We start from the raw sequence: 23,859 nt of genomic DNA on the forward strand, positions 1-23,859 counted from the left end.
TCTCATTATACAAGTGTCCTCAGACTGCATCAGCTATTAAACGCTCAGCAAGTTGTTTCGTATCCTTTTATCTGTGTTTAGATCTGTTGTCCTGTCACCTCACTAGATAACCTGTTTGTGTTTTATTGTAAAAGACACAATTGCTCCCTAATATCCATTGCCTACTAATGCTCAGAAATAAATTAGGGTGACTAGTACAAAGGATAGAATTCAACAATATGCATAAATGCATATAAAAGCAACATTGTTCAGAATTTAGTCTGCTCCAGCATTAAGCCTTCGGTGCTGTTGCTGATGTTTTGTTTTTGTTGTTTTATCATTGTGTTGTGATGACTCTAGTAAAATGGAATGGAAAAATGATGGCAGTGGTGGTGGGTTAAAACATACAATTACCTGCATTTTTCCTCTCCTGTAGCCCAGAACTGTTCAGGCCTGCGGACGTGTTCTCAGTGCTTGGAGCAACCTGAGTGCGGCTGGTGCGGAGATCCCACCAGCACAGGAAAGGGCCTGTGCATGGAAGGTTCTTTCCGGGGTCCCATGAAAAGACTGGCGAAGCAGGGCCACCAGGGCCCGTCGCACGACATGAGCCTGGAGCCAGGCATCTGCCCCAAAGACAAAGGCTACGAGTGGGCCTTCATTCAGTGCCCCGGTGAGTGCTAAACTTCCTGTCAAGCTAACTGAAATTACAAACCATCTGTCATGTCAAGTGAGAGATTATTACCTATTGGAGGTCACTGCTTAAGCTTGGGGGGGGGGGGAAAAAAACGCTACCATGGATTCCTGTTACAGCCTCCCTATGCAACTAATCCGTCCCTGCTGATTCCATGCAACCTTACGCTGGTGTGACGTTTCATGCTTTCATGAAGCCCCTGTCCATACTGCTACGTTATGTAAGATGATAATGTAGCCACTGTAAGTTGTAAACTGAGAATGTGAGCAGTGCTCAGCAGCTCGCAGATTACTTAAAAAAACCTCAAGAAGTCAGATATTTGTGTGAGTTTTGTTAAGTCTAGAATGAATTAAAAGACTGGTAATATTTTGCCCAATTATAGTTTTACGCCTCTAGGCTTGAACTCCACCATCATTATGTCTTTTTCTCAGTCGTTCACTTTTTATAGCATGATGCCTCCGGCCGTGGTTGCTGCCATCGTGGACCCATTAGAGTTTTGAATTGTCTGTCCATCCTTCCCAAATGCTCTCTTGAATGCCTTGAGGGACTTTCTTCAAATTTAGAACAGACCTGTATTTGGACTCAAAGATGAACTGATTCGATTTTAGTGATCCGTCGTCAAGGTTGGGGTGACCTCAAAAATTCATATGATTCACACAAATGTCAAGTAGGATTTGGGCATTATTGAACACCATATCTCAGGGACAGAAAGGGAGATTGTGGCCGTATTTTACATTTGCCATAAACTACACTGGTGACACTAATGGATAACCACCTTGAAACTGTTCTGCTTGGCTAAAAATGCACATAAAGTATTCATAATTGTAAAATCTTTCCAGTTACATGCTATTTAGCAAGTCAGTTCAGTTTCATTTATATAGCATCACATCACAACAATTAGCGTCTTGGTGTGCTTTATATATTAGGTTAAAGACCCTTTAATATTAGAGAGAAAACCCCCAACAATCAGATGACACCCCCCCCCCCCCCCCCCCCCCCCCCCTCGATAAGACAGCACTTGTTTTAAACAGAAAACGCCTCCTGCAGAACTACGCTTAGGGAGGGGCAGGACAAAAAACACACATGGGAGAGTTTAAAATAAATTAAGAATGATAAAATGCAACAGTGGCATATAAACACATAATGAAGGAAGAATAAATGCTCAGTGCTCAGCCCCCGGCAGCCTAGGCCTGTTGCCATTAAGGTAGCATTGCTTCTTTCATGGCTGCTACTTTGTGTTCCAAGCATAATAATTTTTAGCAAATTACTTCAACAACTGCTTGATAGCGCGAGCACTTCTATTTACTGTCAGATACAGGTAGTTTAAGGAGTGGACGTTATCCATCCTAAAATATCGGGGGTCATACTGATGAATAGTTTCTTACATGCTCACTGTGTCCACACGCTTTGTCTGAAAAATCAGTAACAACAAGGTTAATCTGCAAATTGTCAAATAGATTAACTTCAGGTTGATTAAAGGATTAAACTATTACAAATATTACAAATATTTTAAAAGGTAGGTCTGGAAAAAATAACAAGTCAAACAACAAAAAGCTTTTGGATTTCTAGGATGCTATAACAACTCACATATGACAAAGGAAGCTTATGAATCCAAGAATATTTGCTTGGGTTGTCAAGTTAATAAATTTCCTAAAATTTTTCATTTTTCTTGCTGTGAGAAAGCAGCAGAATGAACTCTTCTGTCTTTTTTTGCAGCATGCCAGTGTAATGGCCACAGCACGTGCGTTAACGGCAGCGTTTGTGAACAATGCCGTAACCTCACCACCGGTCCTAACTGCGAGACCTGCATGCCTGGTTACCATGGCGACCCGACCAATGGCGGCAAATGCCAGGGTGAGTGCCGCATCGCAACAGACATTAGTTATTCTGCATGCATAAGACTTAATGGCTCCACTTGTTTTTGTTGAAGCAGTCGAGTGATGTACTTTAACCCCAACAAGCCCCCCCCAACCATGTTCTCATCATCGTTGTAGATTTCATTGCAATGCAGGAGATCAGCATTATGAAGTTTAAATGATACAACACAGAGTGCCTTCTCTAGGTTGCTTTAATTTGACTCAACCTGCTTTGTGTAAGTGATAATTAAGCTTTTTAGAAGGATATGGTCTGCTTTTTGAATTCTAATTGATGTAATATGTGATGAATATGGTGTAATGCAAGTTGATAACCAACAGAGGGCACTATTGAGTGTTGATAGTGATAATTTGTCCACTCACGTTTGATTAATGACATGCAATATGTCGGGTTTCCTAAACAGGCACTTTCCACCCGTGGGATCCAAATACTTTAAATTTACACTGTGAACGTGCACACAGCCTGACACACACACACACAGCTAGGAAGGGGGAAAATTGATGCTTTAAGCTAAACTTAATACAAACTTCAACACATGCAGCTCAGTAGCCTAACTGCTTTACCAGTTTTCTGGGTGTGGTGCTCTTTTTTTGATAGAAAAACTCTTTTGATTGAGTTTTTGATTAGCTCATGAGGGAGATTTATTATCCCAGTCTCCTGCCCAATGGCGAATAAATTTTTCTTAAGTGACTGCAACCCATAAATTATGCTGAATTCCTGTTTTCTAAGCCAAAACACATAATGTCTGCTGAATTTATTGTGGAGAGTCGATGTGAACGCAGTACAGGAATGGGTATTAAATCAAATACACAATGATCACACTAGTATCTGATAACTGTCTTTGCTTGTGTTTCTTACTGAATGGATCACAGACTGACTGAAGGCTGGGAGTACAGGCTCCTTGTTGAGAGGAGATTTAGCTGCACTCAATGGTTATGAGACATGAATAGCATTCCTGAGAAGTTACATGTGGGGTTTTGTGTGACTCGCCAGACATGGGAGACACAAATTTTGTGGGAGCTTTACAGTCTCAGATACCATATGTTGCTGCTCAGGCTAAAGCTGTGAGTTGTAAAGTGAAACTGCACCAGTGAATACCTGTCACTATTCTCCTCATTCTCCTGGAGCCTGAGGACAGAAAAATCATAATTTGTGATAGGAACATGTGAATAAATTCACAGTGAGGAGAACCACATCTAATGTGGCTTTCACATAGTAAAATTAAATCCCCGTATCACCAGCTGTCAATAACAAGAAGTGTTGGAGGAAGTGTCAGTATACGCAGTTAAAAGCTTTCCAGTCTCCTAAAATATTCATGCCATGCTGGAAAAGGTGCACTACTTGGAAAGGAGGGAGGAGGATCCACTGGTCCTTCAGTAATGCACCTTTTCAGTGTTTTAATGATTACTGAACTGAAAAGAATTGGTCAGTGTTTTTTTTCCTTCTTTTTTTGTCCTGCAGAAGCAAACCTGAAAGGCTGCCACAGTAGAAGCACTTTAGAAGCCAATTCACTCATCTGTCACACATCTATTGCTGCACTTTCTGTATTCCCTACACACACACAGACACACACGTATATGCCTAGCGGGTATCTTAGCCTTTGTTTGGAGGTGGTGGTTCTCCTTCATGTCTTTGAAGTTCAGCCAGTCTTTTGGGAAATACATTTGTTTACCATCTTACCCAGATCAATATCAATTTCCTCCTCTGTGCAGTCTTACCTGCACAGGTTTCAAATGTATAACTGATCACATACAAGTGTACAAATCCAAACCAGCCATATGTTTACTGTATCAAGTTTTTTTTTCTTTTTTGTTCAGGTTTGATATTGATCATTTCTGTTCTTGTACCTGTCTTTTTTCCTTTTCCTTTTCCTTTTTTTTGCTACTCTCTGTCTTCCCAACCTTCTTTTCCATCTGGTTTTGCCTGTTACAGCCTGCAAGTGTAATGGTCACGCAAGTGTGTGTCAGGTGTTAACCGGCAAGTGTTTCTGCACCACCAAGGGGATCAAAGGAGACCAGTGCCAGCTGTGAGTATATTGGTCACTTCTCGCTCTCTCACACTCACTCACTCATACAAATTTTGTTCCTTAAATTTAACAATGAAAGATGCACTGACTGCTTCCATCATTTTCCACTATGTGTATAAATGCACTAGATAGCAGGGCTGTTTTTTGTTTTTTTTTCCTTGTAACTACTTTTGTGCTTTGCTCATACCGAGGCTGATGACTTGTAGCTGGTTCTGAGCTTTGGGTAGCTTTAGATTGATCCACTTTGCCTTTGTTAGCTTCTTTAAAATGTCTGTATTCATCTGGTTGAAGGTGACTGAAGTGTCTCATTAGGTTTATTGTTATGAGCATTTTATGTTTACTTTGGCCAACTTTGTGTCTTCACTCTCAGTAAGGAGCTTCCACACTAATGACATGTTAGCGTGTGACTGCGAGTGTGCAGCTGTGTGCCTGCGGTGCTGGGTGCGTGTTGTGCGTGAAATGGACCGGCCTGTAATCGGACACACGTGAGGATGATTGGCTGTTTACAGGTCAAGACTGAGAATGCTGGAAATCAGCTGATTTCGGTTTGTGGCTGGTTGAGGTTGATAACAGAGTAACAAGATAAAAAAATAAATGAAAAGTATCTGATTATATATATATTCCTATTAAATCCACAATAGAAAAATGCCATTTAAGTGATGGGAAAAAGTTGCCGCCTGATTACTGGTGGCTGTTTACCCGATGAAGATCAGGGATGAAATCTCGCCTCTTTTCAGTGCACTCAGGTTTTAGGAGCTGTTGTCCCATTACTTATGACCTGCGGCTGACCTCACTGTAGTACTTGCTCTTTTGGCTGAGTTTTATTTCAGTATCAGAAAGGTCAGATCAGAAATACCAGCAATGTTCCGACTAAACTCCACTGACTCACGGTAAAGTGTTCAGAGCGATTCTCTGAACAACATAAGCGTGTCAGTAATCACTTGGGATAGAGCCTTGAAGATGTGCTTGAGGCTGTTTTAAGGAAAACAAGTGAGGTACCCGGCTGTAGGAAAGCATTATGTGCTTTCTTCATGCTTTTAAAAAATTGTAATTTGTCTTTACAGACACACAAACTGAACTGCTGATTGAGTTAAACCAATCCTAGCAAAACAACATTGTTGCAAATTAGAGTAATGGGTAGCTGGTTACCCAAAAGAGGTCTTTCATGACAAACAAATAATTAGTATGTTAAAAATATTGAATTTCTGTGGTGAAGTGGATCAGTGTGTTTGTGTAATTGTTTAATTTGGCCCCCGTATTGCCGTCATGGATAAGTCCAAAAGACATTAAAAGCCATTAAAGGAAAACTAAATGGAAATTACTTTGGGTTGATTTTTAGTCATTATATAGCCTGACTTTCACTAGCCATTTTTAAAATGATTTAATGGGATTTTTTTATTACGTGATTTATCTTCTGCAGTGCCTCATAATTTTCATGATATAGTTATGAGGATTGATTTCTGACCAATAAGAACGGCTCAATTTCTCCTCATGTCGAGGCTTAGATGCTGATGCTAATGGCCCTGTGGTGTAAAAACAGGCAGTTGGCACTATTTGCCAGGAACTCCACCTCCAGGGTGATTTCTGCTGACACAGTCGAATCCACCAGCGTAGGAGGACCATCTCTTAGCTGTCTGCTTTCCCAGTTGTAAGCATAATGGAGACTGATATTTCTGATAACCCTAATGCAATAAGCCTTATGGATGGGTCAGCGGCAAACATATGTGTGCTTACATACACACTCACCCACAATCTAATGATTTTTTTTTTTCTCTCTCCAAAGTCACCCAACACTCCTTTGTGTTTTGATCAAAATGAGATAATCGCCCTCCTGCTTTTCTGCTTTTTTAATTCTCTTTGAAAACACAAGGAAAATAATGCATGATCACAATATACATGAAAAATAAAAACATTGACTAGAAGAATTCATAAAGGTTATGGGAATAAGAGGGAAAGACTGCAGAGAAATAAAAGAAGAAAGAAAGAAAGAAGGGCTACAGGAGAGCGAGACCTTTCCAAACCCTCAGTGCTTTCAGTCAACATTGAGAGCAAATAACTAACACTTTGCACAATTGGAAAAAAATGTCACATTGATTTCTGCTACTAGATTTAATGTTGTGCAGTGCAGTACAGTGTAGTGTTATACTCAGATAGCAGGTGGATAACAGTTAATAAAAGCAACTTATTTTCTCATTTACTGCAGAGTCAGACTTGAGTATCAGAACAGGCCAGGCACACACACATCACATCAGCTTTGAAGCCAGCTTTGAGAAGATCCTTGTAGCTGTTGCTGATTATCACCTTGAAATTTCAACAGTACTAAAAAACTCCCAAAACAACACTTCTAAAGTGAGGGCACTCTGTTATTTTGTAGGTTACTTTGCCGTTATGCTCATGATGGCTACATTCAGACATACTCATGGCAGTGTCTGTGTCATTGACAGCTGCCAGACATATTTTGCCATATGTGCAAAGACTTGCTGCACTTGTCAGTGTGCATTGCGCCCATTAACTCCAACACGATGTAAACACGTTAACCACACTGAGGGAGCTGCCCCTTCTCCTCACATACAGGAAACGAGTGTAGAAAAAAGTTTCTCTTCTGAATTGAGAATTGGTTATTCTAAAGTCTTAATATGCCTTAATATATATGCTCCTACACAGTGACATATTGGTATGATAAGCAATTCACAATAGCACAGATTCAGCCATTAGTTTGGGTCGGCATTTTGTTGCTTCAGTGTTGCTTTTTCAGCTCTTTGACGCCATGATAGTTTAATGAGCTAGAAGTAACTTATATTTAAAGAAGAGCTGCATTTGTAAACTGTGTGGATGTGTGCTAATAGCAGTGAGTGTGTGTATCAAAACAAAGACACACACTTTCTTGGTGGGCTGAACCTCACAGCAGCCCACATATTTTGTCAAATAATGGGATAAAAGTGCTTTATTAAGTGACTAAGTTAATTTATCCATATAGGACATTATAGCATTTAAATCACAAGATACTTCACATCAAATAAAACCAACAACAAACAAAATGAAACGCTACCTGAATGCGAGTATAAAAATATGAGTCTTTGGCTCTGTTTTGAATGAATCCGATGGACTCACAGATCATAAACTGGGGGGCAAAGAATGGGGTGCCATGATTACAAAGGATCTGTCACTTTTAGTTTTTAGTCTTAGATCAGCAGAGGTGTAACATGAGAATTTTGGATAACCAGATAAGAAGCTTTTCAGCAGCATTCTGCACAAGCTGTAGATGATCCATGGAGGGATTGTTTGAGGCAGGTGAAGAGGTGAATTGCAATAGTTTAAAATAAAAAAATAATAAAAATCTCAATCTCTGACTTAGATATAACAGGATGAAATTTACTCTTTCTTAACTGATGAAAACAAGAGCTAAGGAGATGCTTACAAACATGCAAAACCACTGACAACTCCCCACGCAAAACAGTTCCCAGGTTTTTTTTAATAGATTGGTTAACATAACAAAAGAGTGAACCCAGATTTTAAATAACAGGGTAGCAGGGGCGACAATTAAAACTTTAGAAAAACACTGAGGTTTAAAAGTGATATAAAGCTGAATATCATCAGCATGCCAGGTTTTTAAAAAATTGTTGGTAAATGATCTTAAATGCCGATATAAAGGAGGTAAATACAGTGGGATGCAAAAGTTTGGGCAACCTTGTTAATAGTCATTATTTCCCTGTATAAATCATTGGTTGTTACAATAAAAATGTCAGTTAAATATATCATATAGGAGACACACACAGTGATATTTGAGAAGTGAAATAAAGTTTATTGGATTTACAGAAAGTGTGCAATAATTGTTTAAACAAAATCAGGCAGGTGCATAAATTTGGCATTGTTGTCATTTTATTGATTCCGAAACCTTTAGAACTAATTATTGGAACTCAAATTGGCTTGGTAAGCTCAGTGACCCCTGACCTACATACACAGGTGAATCCAATAATGAGAAAGAGTATTGTACTGTAAGTATTGTAAGAGATTGTTAACCATCATGGTTTAGGGGAAGGATACAGAAAGCTGTCTCAGAGATTTAAGCTGTCTGTTTCCACAGTTAGGAACATATTGAGAAAATGGAAGACCACAGGCTCAGTTCAAGTTAAGGCTCGAAGTGCAGACCAAGAAAAATCTCAGATAGATAGAAGCGACGAATGGTGAGAAGAGTCAAAGTCAACCCACAGACCAGCACCAAAGACCTACAACATCTTTTTTTTTTTTTTTTTATGCTATTTTTTTTTTCTACAACATCATCTTGCAGCAGATGGAGTCACTGTGCATCGTTCAACCATTCGGCGCACTTTACACAAGGAGATGCTGTATGCAAGAGTGATGCAGAGGAAGCCTTTTCTCCGCCCACAGCACAAAAAGAGTCGCTTGAGGTATGCTAAAGCACATTTGGACAAACCAGCTTCATTCTGGAATAAGGTGCTGTGGACTGATGAAGCGAAAATTGAGTTATTTGGGCATAACAAGGGGCGTTATGCATGGAGGAAAAAGAACACAACATTCCAAGAAAAACACCTGCTACCTCCACTCAGTATCAGCAGATTCTGGAGACCAATGTCCAGGAATCAGTGGCAAAGCTGAAGCTGCACCGGGGCTGGATCTTTCAACAAGACAATGACCCGAAACACTGCTCAAAATCCACTAAGACATTCATGCAGAGGAACAAGTACAACGTTCTGGAATGGCCATCTCAGTCCCCAGACCTGAATATTATTGAAAATCTGTGGTGTGAGTTAAAGAGCTTCCATGCTCAAAAGCCATCAAACCTGAATGAACTAGAGATGTTTTGTAAAAAAGAATGGTCCAAAATACCTTCAACCACAATCCAGACACTCATTGGAACCTACAGGAAGCATTTAGAGGCTGTAATTTCTGCAAAAGGCGGATCTACTAAATATTGATTTCATTTCTTTTTTTGTGGTGCCCAAATTTATGCACCTGCCTGATTTTGTTTAAACAATTATTTCACACTTTCTGTAAATCCAATAAACTTCATTTCACTTCTCAAATATCACTGTGTGTGTCTCCTATATGATATATTTAACTGACATTTTTTATTGTAACAACCAACGATTTATACAGGAAAATAATGACTATTAACAAGGTTGCCCAAACTTTTGCATCCCACTGTACAATGAATGAAAATGGGGCCAAGAACAGAACCCTGTGGAACACCATGTGAGAGTGGCAGAGTGATGATTTGTAAGTTGATGTGGCAATGGATACACTTCTATAAGCAAAATATAAAGTGAACTGTTCAAGTGCTGGACCAGACTTGCTCACCTGCTGTTTCAACCTCTTGATCAATACTTGTTGATCAGTATTGTCAAAGGCTGGGCTTAAATCCAACATCACTTCAAATGAACTCTCCTGAATCGCTGAACATCAACAAATCGCTTGAGAACAGCAGGCTCTGCCAAGGGACCTCTATGGAAACCAGACTGAAACTTTTAGAGAAAGTTCAATTCTTCCAGAGAACTGAAGTGCAGTTACCTTTTATTTTTAACACTTTTGCAATAAAAGGGAGTTTCGAAATGGGCCTAAGTTGTTCTCTGAGGGTTGTATGTCTTTTGGAGCCAAATTTAAGTGGTCACTAAGCAGTTTTTGGTACTTAATGGGTTGGCTTTGTGCTTTGTTTATCTAACCAAAAGACTGCCACTCGCTTATGCAAAGTTAAAAACATAATATGCCTTAATATAATGTAACTTAATATATAATGCATAGTACACATAACCTACCAAATCATATCAAGGATGATTGCTGCAGAGATCTTTATGGAGCCCTGACATTTCCAATACATAATGCATGTTTGCATCTCTAATGTCAAAATCAAACCAAGTTTGCATATACAGCTACGTTGGTGTAATGACACAAGTGTAATCTATTTACTTTTTTTTATATATCTTGTAACTTTCAAGCTCTCATTACATATAATCATTGTGTCCCCAAACACTGTCAGCCGCTCGCTTGCACCATCCCTCCCTGTAAGCCTAAATAAAGACCTCTTCACAAGGGTACTCTGCCTTTTAAGCATTGTGCACAGAAGTACACACATGCAGATTTTCACTCGTGCATGCACTGCATCTACTGATGCCATTAGGACCTCCAAATAATAGCTGCACTAATGAAGTGAAGGGTGCATCGGTGCAGAATAGAATTGCTTTTGAAAGCGATTGAAGAGGTCTGAGCTGCATCATAGCGATGAGTCAAATAAAACCGGCGAGGGAAATATTTATCATACTGCTCATTTGGATGCATCCAGTGTTCAGGATCCTTCACATGCTCGGGGGTAACGTGGTGTACCTCTCAAGAGTGTGTGAACATATGCATGCCTGTGCTAGCCTGCACAGATGTGAATCAAACTGTAAGGGTTTCAAGCACATTTCTTCTCTGCTGTTGTGTCTGTCTTTGCATTTTTGTCTGTTTTAATCACTGAGTTGGCACAGGGACAGACAAAGGTTCAAGCTGAGTGTAGATTAAATTAAGATACAGTTCAAGGGGACTGCCTGAAGTTCAGATGTGTGCACGGATGCATGCAGGTCTAGATTAAATTAAGATACAGTGTTGGGAAGCTGCATTATACTGATGAGCACATGGGTACTTGTGTGTTTTGCCATCTGCAAATGCCAAGCAGTTGAAATGCCCTGCCAGTGACGTTCTGTTAGGCTCAAAAGCCTGTGGCAGCATTTGTCCTCTGTCCTTTGTACCGTGGTAAAAGAGCACTCTGCCCTGTCCTTGCCTGTATAACATTATAACAGCAAGAGGGGGCAGAGCTGACTCCTCCTGAGCTGTGTGAACCTGCCTCCTTTAGATCACTGAAGACACTGATCCTTGTTATTTAGGTTTTGCTGGTTAGATGCAGTGTTAAAAATCCATCTTCTGCACATGCGCATTGGCGTGAGTTATTGTTTTCATTACATGACATGTTTTCAGTTTGAATGACTTTACCAAATGATTAAAAATGTCATCACCTCTTTATAATTTATAGAGTTTAGAAGATTATTCCTTATTTTCTAAACAACAAAAATCTAATACTATAGAGTGATTTTAGTGTTGTAAAATGTGAACACTAGAATTTGAAGATCCGACTGTAACGCTGCATAAAAGCTGAGAAAGGATGCATGGAGGTTGACTGCTGCTCAAAATGAGTTAAAACACATTTGCAGCAGTAATCAGCAGGTATAATAAGAGCTATAGTGATCCTCTTAAAATGTTGCCTCATACATTGTAGTTCTGAGAAATAAATGGGCAGATGCCTCAGATTTGGCACAGTGGTTATCTGTAGAATCAGTCTTAATCAGTCTTCATGACATTGCAAAAATGCAAAACCTTGCTTGCTCTACATTATGAAGAGTGGGAGCACATTCTTTGGTCTGATGAGACCAAAAGAGAGGGAGAGGAAAGGAAAAAAGTTCATATTGGATGAACTACAAGACGTTTTGCTCGAACCTGGCCAGAGCTACCACTGTGAACACATAGTCCTGACACTGAAGAGGTGGGAGTGTGATGATATGGTGCTGCGTGAGTGCAAAGGGTGTTAGAGAGATGACATTTATAGAGGGCATCACGAACATGGTCGACGAGATGACTCCAGGAGCCTGGGAGAAGAGGAATATTCCAGCATGATAACGATCCAAAGCACATGGACAGAATTACATAAGAGTTTGTCTAAATGAATAAAATGAAAAGTGTAATCTGCTAAAGTGTTCCTTCTGATGCGAATCCAACAGCACACCTTTGTAGTATTTCAGTGAGAAAGGGTAAAGGGACACAACCCCTGCAGCAAAGGACAGGCTGGGCAAGACAAACGTTTTCCACGCCAAGAAGGATCAAGTCTACCATCATAATATAGCTGGAGATGCACAATATCGAGAAATGAACAGATTCAGTTATTGAAGCTGTGCAGACTTCTGTTGCTGGTGTTCTTTTGTATGATGCAGTCAAACGAAACTGTTAGTTTGGATTTTGAATAAATCCAAATGTCCCGTTTGAAAGCTTGAAAGTAGTGCAACTGTTGTCAGATGATGCGATTTTGAATCATTTGAATTTGAAGTTGCTGCACAGGGGTGTAGTCACTTCTGCTGTGCACTGTACTCCTGAGTGTCTGAGAGGAGTCAGCAGCTACAGTAATATGTGACATATAAAGCTGCTGTCAAATCAAAGCTGTTGTGTAATAGCTTTGCTTTTTTTTTTTTTTTTTTAAAAGCACTTTTGACAGTATTTCTCCCTGGTGATATTTAATGTGCCGAATGACGTCTGGTGACCTTCAACCCCCGTATGACTGGGTTTTTATTTTTGTTGTTTTTTGCACAGTACGTTAGGTGGTGATAGCGTCTGTCTTGCAAATCCGAAATGCTGCAAACCAAGCCAGTCCCAAATTATTTTTAGAGTCAGAGTCATCCTCATTCAGTGTAACATCACTGACGGCCTCCTCCTCCTCCTCAGCGGCGTTCGTGCCTCTCAGTTGGCTCGCTCCACTCTGTTCCCTCCTTTATTTGCCGTCCCCTCTGACTCCTCGACACCGCCTCGGATATTCACATTCTCACAAGTTTAATTGGTTGTCTGTAAGATGAACCAACTGTGAAGCCTAATCAGTGTGATAATAGGTTTCTTATCTTTGAATTAACACAACAATTTTCACCTTATTTGTGCACTTCAATTGCATATGTGGCATTCATCAACCTGCTCATTGTGGTCAGTCGCTTAAGAGTGATGACAATGAAGTTCGGAGCGAACTGCGGACAGTTAAATGCATGTATGTGCGTTGAGAGGCGGAGTGGAGAGACTCTTTAAAAAGGATGGAGCAGTGCAGTCCAGTGAACATTGCCATATGTTCCTCCTCATTACGGGGGCTTTAGAAAGCAACGGAGCTGATAAAACAGACTCATGCGCGCGCACTCTCAGAGCAGTTGATGGCGTTCTGTGGATGTTAACAAATTATTTTGCTTGGAAGAACTTCATTTAAAAGTCAGACTGTTTTTTGGCTGACACCACAACATCCTTGTTGTGAAAAAAAACCCCAAACTGTAGTGGGTTTTAGCAAACTACACAATCTTACAGGAAAACCTGGATGTTTAAAAAGTGTTGACTTTACAGGACAAGCTTGAGACTTGAATTTAACCTCTCTTAGGCTTATTGTAAGTTTGACATCCCTGCCTTAGAGGGAGAAAAAAGCATGGCTGCAAACCCCTTTGACATCATGAGCCACGTACAGTACCAAAGAAACTAGTTTTACTGTACATTAACTACCCACTGTAAACAACTGAAATTTATGTTGTAAATAGTGAAAAAACAAACCAACAATAAAAAACAGGCACTTTTAAAGGGGTTTTTAAATCGTGTAATTATTTTCTAGGATGAATAGGAAGTTGGAGATCTTTATCAGCAGGAAAAATTAGGGCTGGATTGCGGGCTTTGCTATGGTGATTATGACACCCCTGCCCTAAAGTATCAGAGAAACAAGGAGTTGCACTTAACAGCGTCCAAGCAAAAGCCTCCTGTTTTCTGTAAAAACACTTCTGAATTATGGACAGAATCAAACGTCATGGGACAACCATTTAGTTATTTAGCCTGTGACTGTTGTTACTGTGTTCAACCCCAGCTCTGATTATCACATCTGAATTTTAACTTGGGTCAATAAACCTGGTCCATTTTGAACTTTAAATTTCCTGCTTACTACCTGCAACACTCTGTCGTGTCTGACTTTATTCCACGAGGAGGATTCCCCTTGATCACCGGTTATTCTCAGTTAAAGATTATATTTCTCCAAAATTCAAATAAGAGCTGTTTTTGCTCCAAGGATTTTAAGGGCTTAAACCTGATCACAGACCTCTGTGATCAAGCGGAATGGGAAGTTTTGTGCATGTGTGACTGTGTTACTTTGATAAACAGCATTTTTTTGGGGGGGAAGAGCAAAAAAAAATCTAATTAACTTTTACAAACTATCAGATTATTTCCTCTTTGTCAAAAGTAAGAGACTTGATGAGGCGCCAACAGCAGGAGCTAATGCGCTGGCACTTGGCAGACACTGCTTCTGATAAGAGGCATTCTTGCTCTCAATCTGTTCGCACTCTTCTTCATCTTGTTCTCTCCTCTCTGTTTTCTTCACTGCAGATGTGACTCAGAAAACCGTTACCTTGGCAATCCACTCAGAGGAACCTGTTACTGTGAGTAATTCTCCGCTGGACAGCTACTTGCTGGAGAGACAGCTCATATGCACTCACTCTCACAAACACACACCTTTATTATTCTTGGCAATTCTCTCTCTCTGCCTCTCTCTCTTTCTGTCTCCCCACTCTTTCTCTCTCTCTCCCCCCTCTCCTTCCACTTCCACTCTTCCGCCCAGGGCAGATGGAGCATTTTAGCACTTTGGCACCAGGGGCGCTTGTTCGGTGACAGAATGACTTGTCGTGAAAATGTCAAGTGCATCAGAGGGAGTGAGTGATTGAGCTAATCAAGGAGACGGAGGAGTAAAAAATTCTCCACTTGTCTACTCACTCAATCACGCACCTACTCATTTATTCATTTAGAAAGTTGACTAAATGATAGATTTTCCTTTTACTTAACAAGTCAAACTATCAGTGTGCGTATATGGAAAAGGAACTCGAATGACACAAAGCTGACACCCAGCGCCGAGTGGTAGCACATCTGTGCCCCCCTTCCTGTGTATACTGTACACGCTGGTGTGTTTGTGCTTTGTGCGTTTATTTGCATGATGTCATGTCCTTCACGGTGCTGCGGTACTTAGTGATTTGTTATCTGCCTTTCAGCACTCCGCTACTGACAACAGAGCCTTTGCCAAGGTTTTGTCCCTTTTTGAAATGCCACAGCCTGACAACAGGCTCAATGGGGGGAAGACGGGAAACTAAAAGCCTGAAGCTTGTTTTAACCTCTGGACACCACTGGGACTTGTTCTTGAGCTTAGCTGTGCACTATTGTAAACATGGCAGTGCTCACTATCCAAAAGGCCACCGAGCATAGATTAGCACTTTGAACTCATGCGACATTATCCAGCTCCTTTGCAGTGTGTGTTAGTTTGTAGTTTGTAATTGAAAAATGCTGACCTAAATATATCTCCCAAACCCTTCTGTGGCTTTAATGCCATTTTACTATTAATATGCAGTTTTTTGGTTTTTGTTTTTAATCATAAGTCAGATCTTCAGGACGCTTATTTAAGCCTATAAAGAAATACTTTTTATTCTGTGGCTTTACAGGACATCTCAGACTCTGGCCGGTAAATTATGTAATTTATATGCCAAAAAATAGCTCCTGAAAATTCGATCATCCACTGTCTTAGTACTCATGCCCCTGCAGTCCCCCAGGGAAAAAGTAAACAGCTGTGGTACAAATTTGAAAGGACATATTTAATAATAAAATATTTGATGCATGTATCTCCTTTTCAAAAAAAAAAAAAAAAAGATAATTTAGCATTACTAGTGAAGTCATCTGTGGCAGTTCATTAATAATAAAAACTTCATTAATCTCTGGTGAAGATTATTTACTCTCCGGGTCAGGTTAATCTGTTAGTTCCATGCTTGATTGCAGCAATCAGATTTTAGCCTCTAGCCTGTGGTGGTAAAGCTACATCTGCCAGCTAAGTTCTTGATGAAGCTGTCATCTACGTATGATGTACGGGACATGGGACAACATCTGAGTAATTTCTTTCCTGTCTGGTTTTCTAAACAGACAATCTCCTGATCGACTACCAGTTCACCTTCAGTCTCATCCAGGAAGATGATAATCACTACACTGCCATAAACTTCATGGCCTCGCCTGAGCAGGTAACTTCTTCAAGAAGAGTTTTCAGTGAGGCATCGGGAACAATGTTAGAGTTAACATGAAGGCAGCGCTCTGAGGCACTCACATTTAATTATGCTAGTTACTGGTCAATTGTTTTTGATAATTAGAAACATTGAGCCTGACATTGCTGTAAAAAAATCATCAATCTTTTCCAAGAGTTTGTAATGTAAATTGTAAATTGTGCAGTATTTAGATGATTTCATTAATGGATTTATGTTTTTCATCTAAAGCAAACCAAGAATTTGGAAATGTCCATAAATGCATCCAATAACTTCAACCTGAACATCACGTGGTCGGTTGGATCAACAGGTACTCTTTTTTTTCTTATTAAAAAAAAAAGCTTTTCTCAGTACTTGAAAGGTTTCTGGTGAGTTATTAGTCCCAGTCATATTGGTATCCATCCTTTTTTTAATCCATTATATCTGATATTCAGGGTTGGAGGTGGCTGAAACTTATCCCCTCTGGCAAAGAGAAAAAGATGGGGTACACCCTGGACTGGTCGCCACTATAATGCATGGCTAACACAGCAAGACCGAAAACCATTCACACTTTTTGGCCAATTTAGAATCACAAATTAACCCAACATGCATGTTTTTGGAGTGCAAGAGTACCCAGAGAGAGCCCATGTAGGCACAAGGAGAACAGACATAATCAAGATTAGTAGTAGTGAGTTTGTCTCTCCTGTTCCAACTTCTTTGTCAGCACTTGGCCACAAAGGTCACAAATAGTATTAGGTATTCTCAGCAAAAGTTATATGTTTCGTGAAGTCGAGAACCAAGGAAAAAAAAGTATCTTTTAAGGGTTTTTTTCAGTTTTTTTCAGTTTTTTTTTTTTTTTTGTGATTTGCGTGACAGAGGACATAAATGAATAGGCTGGGTCTCAGAAGGATATTTGGATGTTATAAAAATGTCCAACAAAACCTCTATAAAACTTTCTCAGCATTCAAAGGTCACCAAAGCCAATATTCAAACTGACAACAACTTGTTGCTTATTTTTGTCCACATGGACTCAGGCTGATTAGATGTCCTCTATTTATTCCGAAGTCTGTGACATAAAAGGTTCCTATTGTTCCCACATTCACAGCATTAAATGAAATGATGACTAAGATGCTTTCAAATTGAACCTAATTACAAAACAAACCCCTTGTTTAATCAGTTTCATTCAATTTGAAAAAAAAAATGTATATAATAACAAATGTGATTAATACCATACAATCAACGCTTTAAAAATAATAAAAAAATAAATGTATATACCGTATAATGTCTGTGTGTGTGTGTAACATTATGATATAAATATTAAAGTAATGATTTAGTCAGTCAATATAAGAGATATAACAGGAACAACAACGCGCCTTCTCTTGTTAGTGTGTACCGTGTCACTGTTGAGTGGATATTATAGGTTCCCTGAGGAAAGACACCCAAGGACACTGCAGTCGTCCAGTGCCACTGTTTATCTCTGGCCTCCCCTCCTCTCAAGTCATCTGCCGCTTTCTCCTGTCCACACAGCACTGACATTTTCTAGCCACTAAGACACGTTAACCTCCCGCGCGCCTCGCCACCACCTTAACCTTTTTGGAGTAGCGTTATTAATATTTGAAGTTGGGTCCCCTTTCTCTGCTAAGATATTGTGTCTCAGAAGGAACGGGACCCTCTTCACAATCGACGAGCGCACGAAGCGCCTTTGGGTGGGGGAAGGAGAAGGGAGGGGAGGGGTGATTTCAATTAAGATAAACGTGCTCACGTAGCCACAGTCAAGCTGTCATTTTCACTGCTTTTGTTTCAGAGCCGTGGTTTGGAATGTCAATGTTGAGAACCCACTGACATGAGGAAGAATAAGAAATGACTTGGAACGTTTAGATAGATGAAAGATAGAGTTTTAAGAGTTTTAGTCCAGAATGTGTTTATATTGATTTCATTAGGGATATCAAGAAGTTTGTATACACAAGACACAGAAAATTTACACTTTAGTGTTTAGCATACAGAATTTTATTTAAGGCACATTGCATCATCCTGTTTTTAAATGTTAAGATGCCACTCAGAGAAAAGCTAAAAATGGACACAAGCAAGAACTGATTCTTAACAATAGTGGATCTGAGGAGACCTCATGCAGACTGCATCTTCTGTAGTTACATTAAGGCAAATTGTAGGTCTCAAAAAGACTAAATGTCCCTCTTTTAAGCTTTTCAACCACATCTAGAAATATTTAAAACATTTCTGTTTTACATAAATAACAATGAGAGCTTTCCAGGTAATGCAATCATGATAACATATTGTTTTGGTTCAGTTCAGCCTCTGTATATAGGTGCTCTTTTTGTGCGTTAGATGTTTATATTCTGAACATAAACTCTTTAACTCCACAGCTGGAACAATCTCTGGAGAGGAGGTGCCCATCGTGTCCAAAACAAACATCAAGGAATATAGAGACAGTTTCTCATGTGAGAAGTTCACCTTCAGAAGCAACCCTAACATTACTTTTTATGTCTACGTCAGTAACTTCTCATGGCCCATCAAGATCCAGGTAAGAACTGCGCGTGTGACCTTGGACTGACTCATGAGAAGCGGATAAGACCGTGAGCTAATCCTCTCTTATGTGCTGTGACTGTTTTCAAAATGCTAAAAACACACGTGAATACAGTATGTATGAATAAATCTATAAAAGAATTAACACAAAAACACAAAAAGAGCAGGAGCAGCCATCTTTGGACATGCAGAGCGCCATTGTCACTCTGGGTGATTTCGAGTGCACTCGATTGTAATTACACCTTCAATGAATGTGTGTTCATAGGTGCACAGCTGCTTTTTAGCAGGCAAAGGCAAAGCATTGTTTCAAATTTGTGCCCCTCTCTCTGAATGGATCCAATTGAGGCTTTGATTGGTGGACCGCTTGAAAATACAACACTGAAAGATGTGTAGTCCATTTGCTTTTATCTACTTTGGGTTTTGCAGGAAAACAAAAAGGTCTTGTGTAAAGGGATGGGCAGGGTTTCTTTGTAAGGAAAGCTTGCCCATGGCCAGCACACACGAGGAGTGTTCTTTGACATTTTAGGGATTATAAATGTTGCTTAACATTTTAATTCTATAAATTGTAACTAAGCCTTAGAAACGCTCTCTCTGGAATATGCTAAGCTTGATATAAAGTACATTAGTACTATAATATGAAAGGTGTCACTTGTACAAACCCATAGAATTAACACCCGAATCTGCTGTCACCATGCAATTTAATACAACGAGATAACAATTGTCTCTCCCCCCCCCCCCCCAAATATCACACAATATCCATTTTACTAATTAGTCCACTCCCAAATATTGATTTTTATATTTCGTCCTACAATTTCACGAGGTAAATGAATGGAACACCTTGGAGTAATAATATCTTTGGGGTCAATCCATCTTTGGTGGGGGCCTGGTAATAGTTTTCTATTAGATTTCCCAGCCAACAGTTGCTTATTTATTATGGACTAGCCTGGGCTGTTACAGCAAATAGCTTCTGTAACAGGATAAGGTCTCTCTTTCTTTGCTTGTCTTCATGATGCATGGATGAGAATGGAGACCTGGATGAGATAAGACAGGATTTCTTCTTATGAGGGCTTGTATGTAAGGTCCAAACACATAAACAGAGCATTTAAATATAGACTTGGATCGTAAAGAGCAGCTTTCATGGAGGGAAAATGTTGCCACCTAATCGTATCGTCAGCATGTTCCTCCATGTAATAAAAGGCCAATTGTAATAGAAGAATGTTTTCAGATGATGAAATTGATTGGCTGAGATAGATGAATTGAAATTGAATTAACCCTACACATATTGCTTTGACCTCATATCGTGTGAAAAACAACTTTATAAGCACTAAATAGACATGTCCAATTTACTTAAAAGCCAGCTAACATCTGTGCACAGTGTGCTTTGTGAGTCATGTTAGTCATGTCAGTAAGCATCTTATTTCAGATCAGTGATTCTCATTTTCTACTTAATAGGGTTGGAAAAAGTCAAAGGTGGCAGAAGTTTGGGGGGTAGATGAAGTTGTCATTAAAGAATATTAGCCCCGTGACTCTGTTATGCTATATGATCATTAACGTACCCCTTTCTGTTTCCTGTGATATTGACATAGCCAAATATTTAGCTAACCACATCATTTCAATACAATCTAGACATATCTACACTAATAAATCAATGTGTAGGTTCAGCCACGTATCTTCTTCTTCTTCTTCTTTTTTTTTTTTGGAAGACCAGATTAATTTGATTGTTAAATTAGCATTCAACGCAACAGATGTGACCCAAGTAATCCACCTCTAAAAGCACGATTTGTGCCCCGTTACCCAAACCAATGTGTTGCCAACCAGGGGCTCCAGATGACATTGTGTGTGTTTGACTAAATGCTTTCAGGGTACAGTGCTTTCAAAACATCTACAGTAGATAATGACTTGTCACAATGATGTGGCCTGTTATATGTGATTTAGCTGCCAGGACTGTGCGTAATCTCTCTTTTAATGAAGATGAAACATGTTTCTGATGAAGCGTCATTCACTGCCATGTTGCCTTTTGGATACATCGGCTGTGGTAGAGAGAGAGACTGTGTTATTGCTGAGATCTGAGATCAATAGGTTAAATTTAAAACAAAAATCAGCATTGGGAATTAGTTTGGATTTTAAAATTTTGTATTTATTTTTATTTATGCATTTGAAAAGAAAAATGTTAATGAACATTAACCTTAAGACACAATTACAAATTTAGGTTAAATTATACATTTTAAATCTTAAAATTATAATGCATATCCATGCGTTTTCTGTCATAGTAAGTCATTGCTTATCGTCTTCCTTCCATCCACTAGATCGCCTTCTCCCAGCACGGTGGCATTATGGATCTCGTCCAGTTTTTTGTTACATTTTTCAGGTAAGTGTATAAAATATTTATTTATTCCTAAACATGCGCTTAGTCATTTCTTTTGGTCACAAAGCCTTGAGACTGATTCACAACAACCTGGCAACCGCTGGTCGCTAGGAAGCCAGTTGTCAATTGCCAGCAACTTTCACCAACCGCTTGTGAAAAAGTCATTCTACCCTGCAAATCGTGGTTATGACAGTGTCACCGACTGGTTTCTAGGCCTGTGAGACTGAAGCCTTAGCTGTTACGTTGCGATGGTTCAGTCTAAGAAAAACAGTGTAAATAGAATAAGTGTATATAATAAGAAAAAGCTGTTGTTTAAAAAATTATTGAAACCCAATTAGTTTTGCTTTTCAGATATGTATGTTTCACTTGGTGAACGACTGTGTGAGCAAATAAGAGTTGAGCAATAATGTTTCCCAGCATAAAGAAAACTAATATTGAATGATGGTGAAAGAACCATTAATGCCAAATTATATATTTGAAGGTTGCCGTGACATGCATTAAACGTCTTTTGTAGGGAAGTCCTCCTTTGTTCGGGTTGCCAGGCCACAACCTGGTATATATATTAGCAGCAACAGAGCAGCAGGCTCAGTGAAAAGAGCCTTGGTTTTAAACAGCCCACACCTGTCAGTCACTGAAAGCATCTGAGACATTATAAAATGAACTACACCACCAAATGGGCCTGACTGCATCTAAAAGCATTTCACTTTAAAACTACAGAAACTGGTCTTCTCAAATGTTACACAACACAGTGGTAAATATTCTTACTGAACTTTTTAAAAACTTTCTAATGGATAAAAATGTTTTAAATGATTAATTTTATACTTCCTTTCTGTTTTATTTAATTTTTGCAATGCATCCCTAGTATTTGGAAACAGGGCTGTAAGTGTTCTCCAGTCAGGAAACATTATCCACTATATCGTCACTCTCAGCTCTTGTCTCCTGGGCCTTACTGAGTTATGTGAGCCTGTTAGGTCAGTTCTGCTAACCGAATACATGTAAATGCTTCTTGTGTCTTCAAGGTAGCAATTTTCCTTTTTCAAGTGCCAAATGAACTGCCAGTTACAATTTAAGTAGGTGCATATTTCTATGAAAGTGCCATCTAAATAGAAGGTGTGGGCGATCAAGATATGAGGGCTGTTAATGATTTTTCATCCAGAGAGCTGCGATGAAAGTCTTTCATCATTGAAATGTTTAAAAGGAGTAAATTGGGCTGTCTCAAAGGTACATCAAAGTCTGAATAAGTTAAGAAGATGTGAGTATAATTGCAAAATTTATACTGTAAGTTATCCTAAATATTGCTATCTTTGAAAAGGTTCGGAAGCCGTTCCCCGTAGCCTTACATGTGGTTTCTGAGCAACGTTAATACCTAATGCCTTGTAGAGCAGTAGGGTTGATCTTCCACTTATGTTTTCTTGCTGACAATAACTTTTATTTACAACAGTTATGGTAACTGACCTATAGCAAGAGTTGTTTTCTGTGTATATGTGTTCAGTTTTTGAACTTGTGCTGCCCAGAGTAGCTAAAAGGACTAAAATGTTATGTGTGTAGGTGTCACGAAGGGAATAGAAGATCATCTTTGCCCAAGGCACCTGCCCATCATTACACAACCCACAATAACTTTCCCGTAAAGCTGTCACACAAACAGTGATCCTCTGCTTCAAGCGTATCACGTTACAGTTCAATAGCCAATTTTAGGAATCGTTGGAAAGAAAAAGAGAGGCTGATAGTTTAGTTTGTCTAAAATGTATTACACACAAAAACCAGTTTTGAACAGGTTAACAACATGGACACAACGCAGCTACAGTTTGGGCCTTCTTTTTGTTGTTTCAGTATTAGTTTTAAAAACTGTTTATGCTTTTTAAGTATTTCTTAGATCCAGGATTTGTTTCCATTGTTAGAGAGGTGATAATAATTCTCATAATGTCTAGATCGTCCTTCTGTTGTCCAGTTTTTACTGACCATGAAAAAGAAAAAAAAAGCCGTGATGCAGTGACAAACAGCTTGTTTTTTTTCTGAAGAGGGATGAAATCCGCAGGAAACATAATCAGCTTGATGACAAAATGTCAAATCACCCCACAGGGTTTCTAGGCCTCCTTGTATAAGAGGTAGAGGGCAAAGAAATGACAGCATGACTCTTCTTCAACTACGTTTATTCAATGTTTACTTTACCTTTTCCACTGCAAGCCTTTTGACACCTAGTATTTTTCCATTATTTCCATATTTCTTCTTCATCTGAATTCATAAACAAAATTTGTGTACTTCACTTGTCTAAGTTGTAATCTAGTTAGGGTGATTACGCTTTGTGTTCTCATTGCTGTAGAAAATTCTAATAGGATGTCTTGTTGCACTTCACTAACAACATACTGAAAAACTTGATGAAAATCATTAACTTGAAAAGCGGTCGAGCCAAACCTTTTCCTGCATCACCAAAGAATCTGTTTATGTCGTGATGCTTTTTGAGACCTTTACTGCAGCTGTCTTGTGTGTCTTGTCTTGGGTTCGGTCATGGTTTAAAGACTGTGTCTGTGAAGGTTCTCAGTTATCCAGGTCATCGTAGTCTAAGGAGCTT

At 39.3% G+C, this 23,859-nt stretch overlaps 1 protein-coding gene across 1 annotated transcript in view; it reads left to right on the top strand.

Moving 5' to 3' along the window:
- Nucleotides 1-23,859, top strand: part of atrnl1b (attractin-like 1b) — a 71,700-nt gene that overhangs the window by 22,787 nt on the left and 25,054 nt on the right. Inside the window, exons 18-25 of the mRNA XM_063483026.1 lie at nucleotides 416-649; nucleotides 2,387-2,524; nucleotides 4,478-4,571; nucleotides 14,721-14,773; nucleotides 16,293-16,387; nucleotides 16,637-16,715; nucleotides 18,766-18,923; nucleotides 21,232-21,293. Of these exons, the coding sequence (XP_063339096.1) occupies nucleotides 416-649; nucleotides 2,387-2,524; nucleotides 4,478-4,571; nucleotides 14,721-14,773; nucleotides 16,293-16,387; nucleotides 16,637-16,715; nucleotides 18,766-18,923; nucleotides 21,232-21,293 (913 nt within the window). The remainder of the gene's footprint in view (nucleotides 1-415; nucleotides 650-2,386; nucleotides 2,525-4,477; nucleotides 4,572-14,720; nucleotides 14,774-16,292; nucleotides 16,388-16,636; nucleotides 16,716-18,765; nucleotides 18,924-21,231; nucleotides 21,294-23,859) is intronic.

The sequence above is a fragment of the Pelmatolapia mariae genome, linkage group LG8 (assembly GCF_036321145.2).
Source record: "Pelmatolapia mariae isolate MD_Pm_ZW linkage group LG8, Pm_UMD_F_2, whole genome shotgun sequence".
Classification (NCBI taxonomy): Eukaryota; Metazoa; Chordata; class Actinopteri; order Cichliformes; family Cichlidae; genus Pelmatolapia; species Pelmatolapia mariae.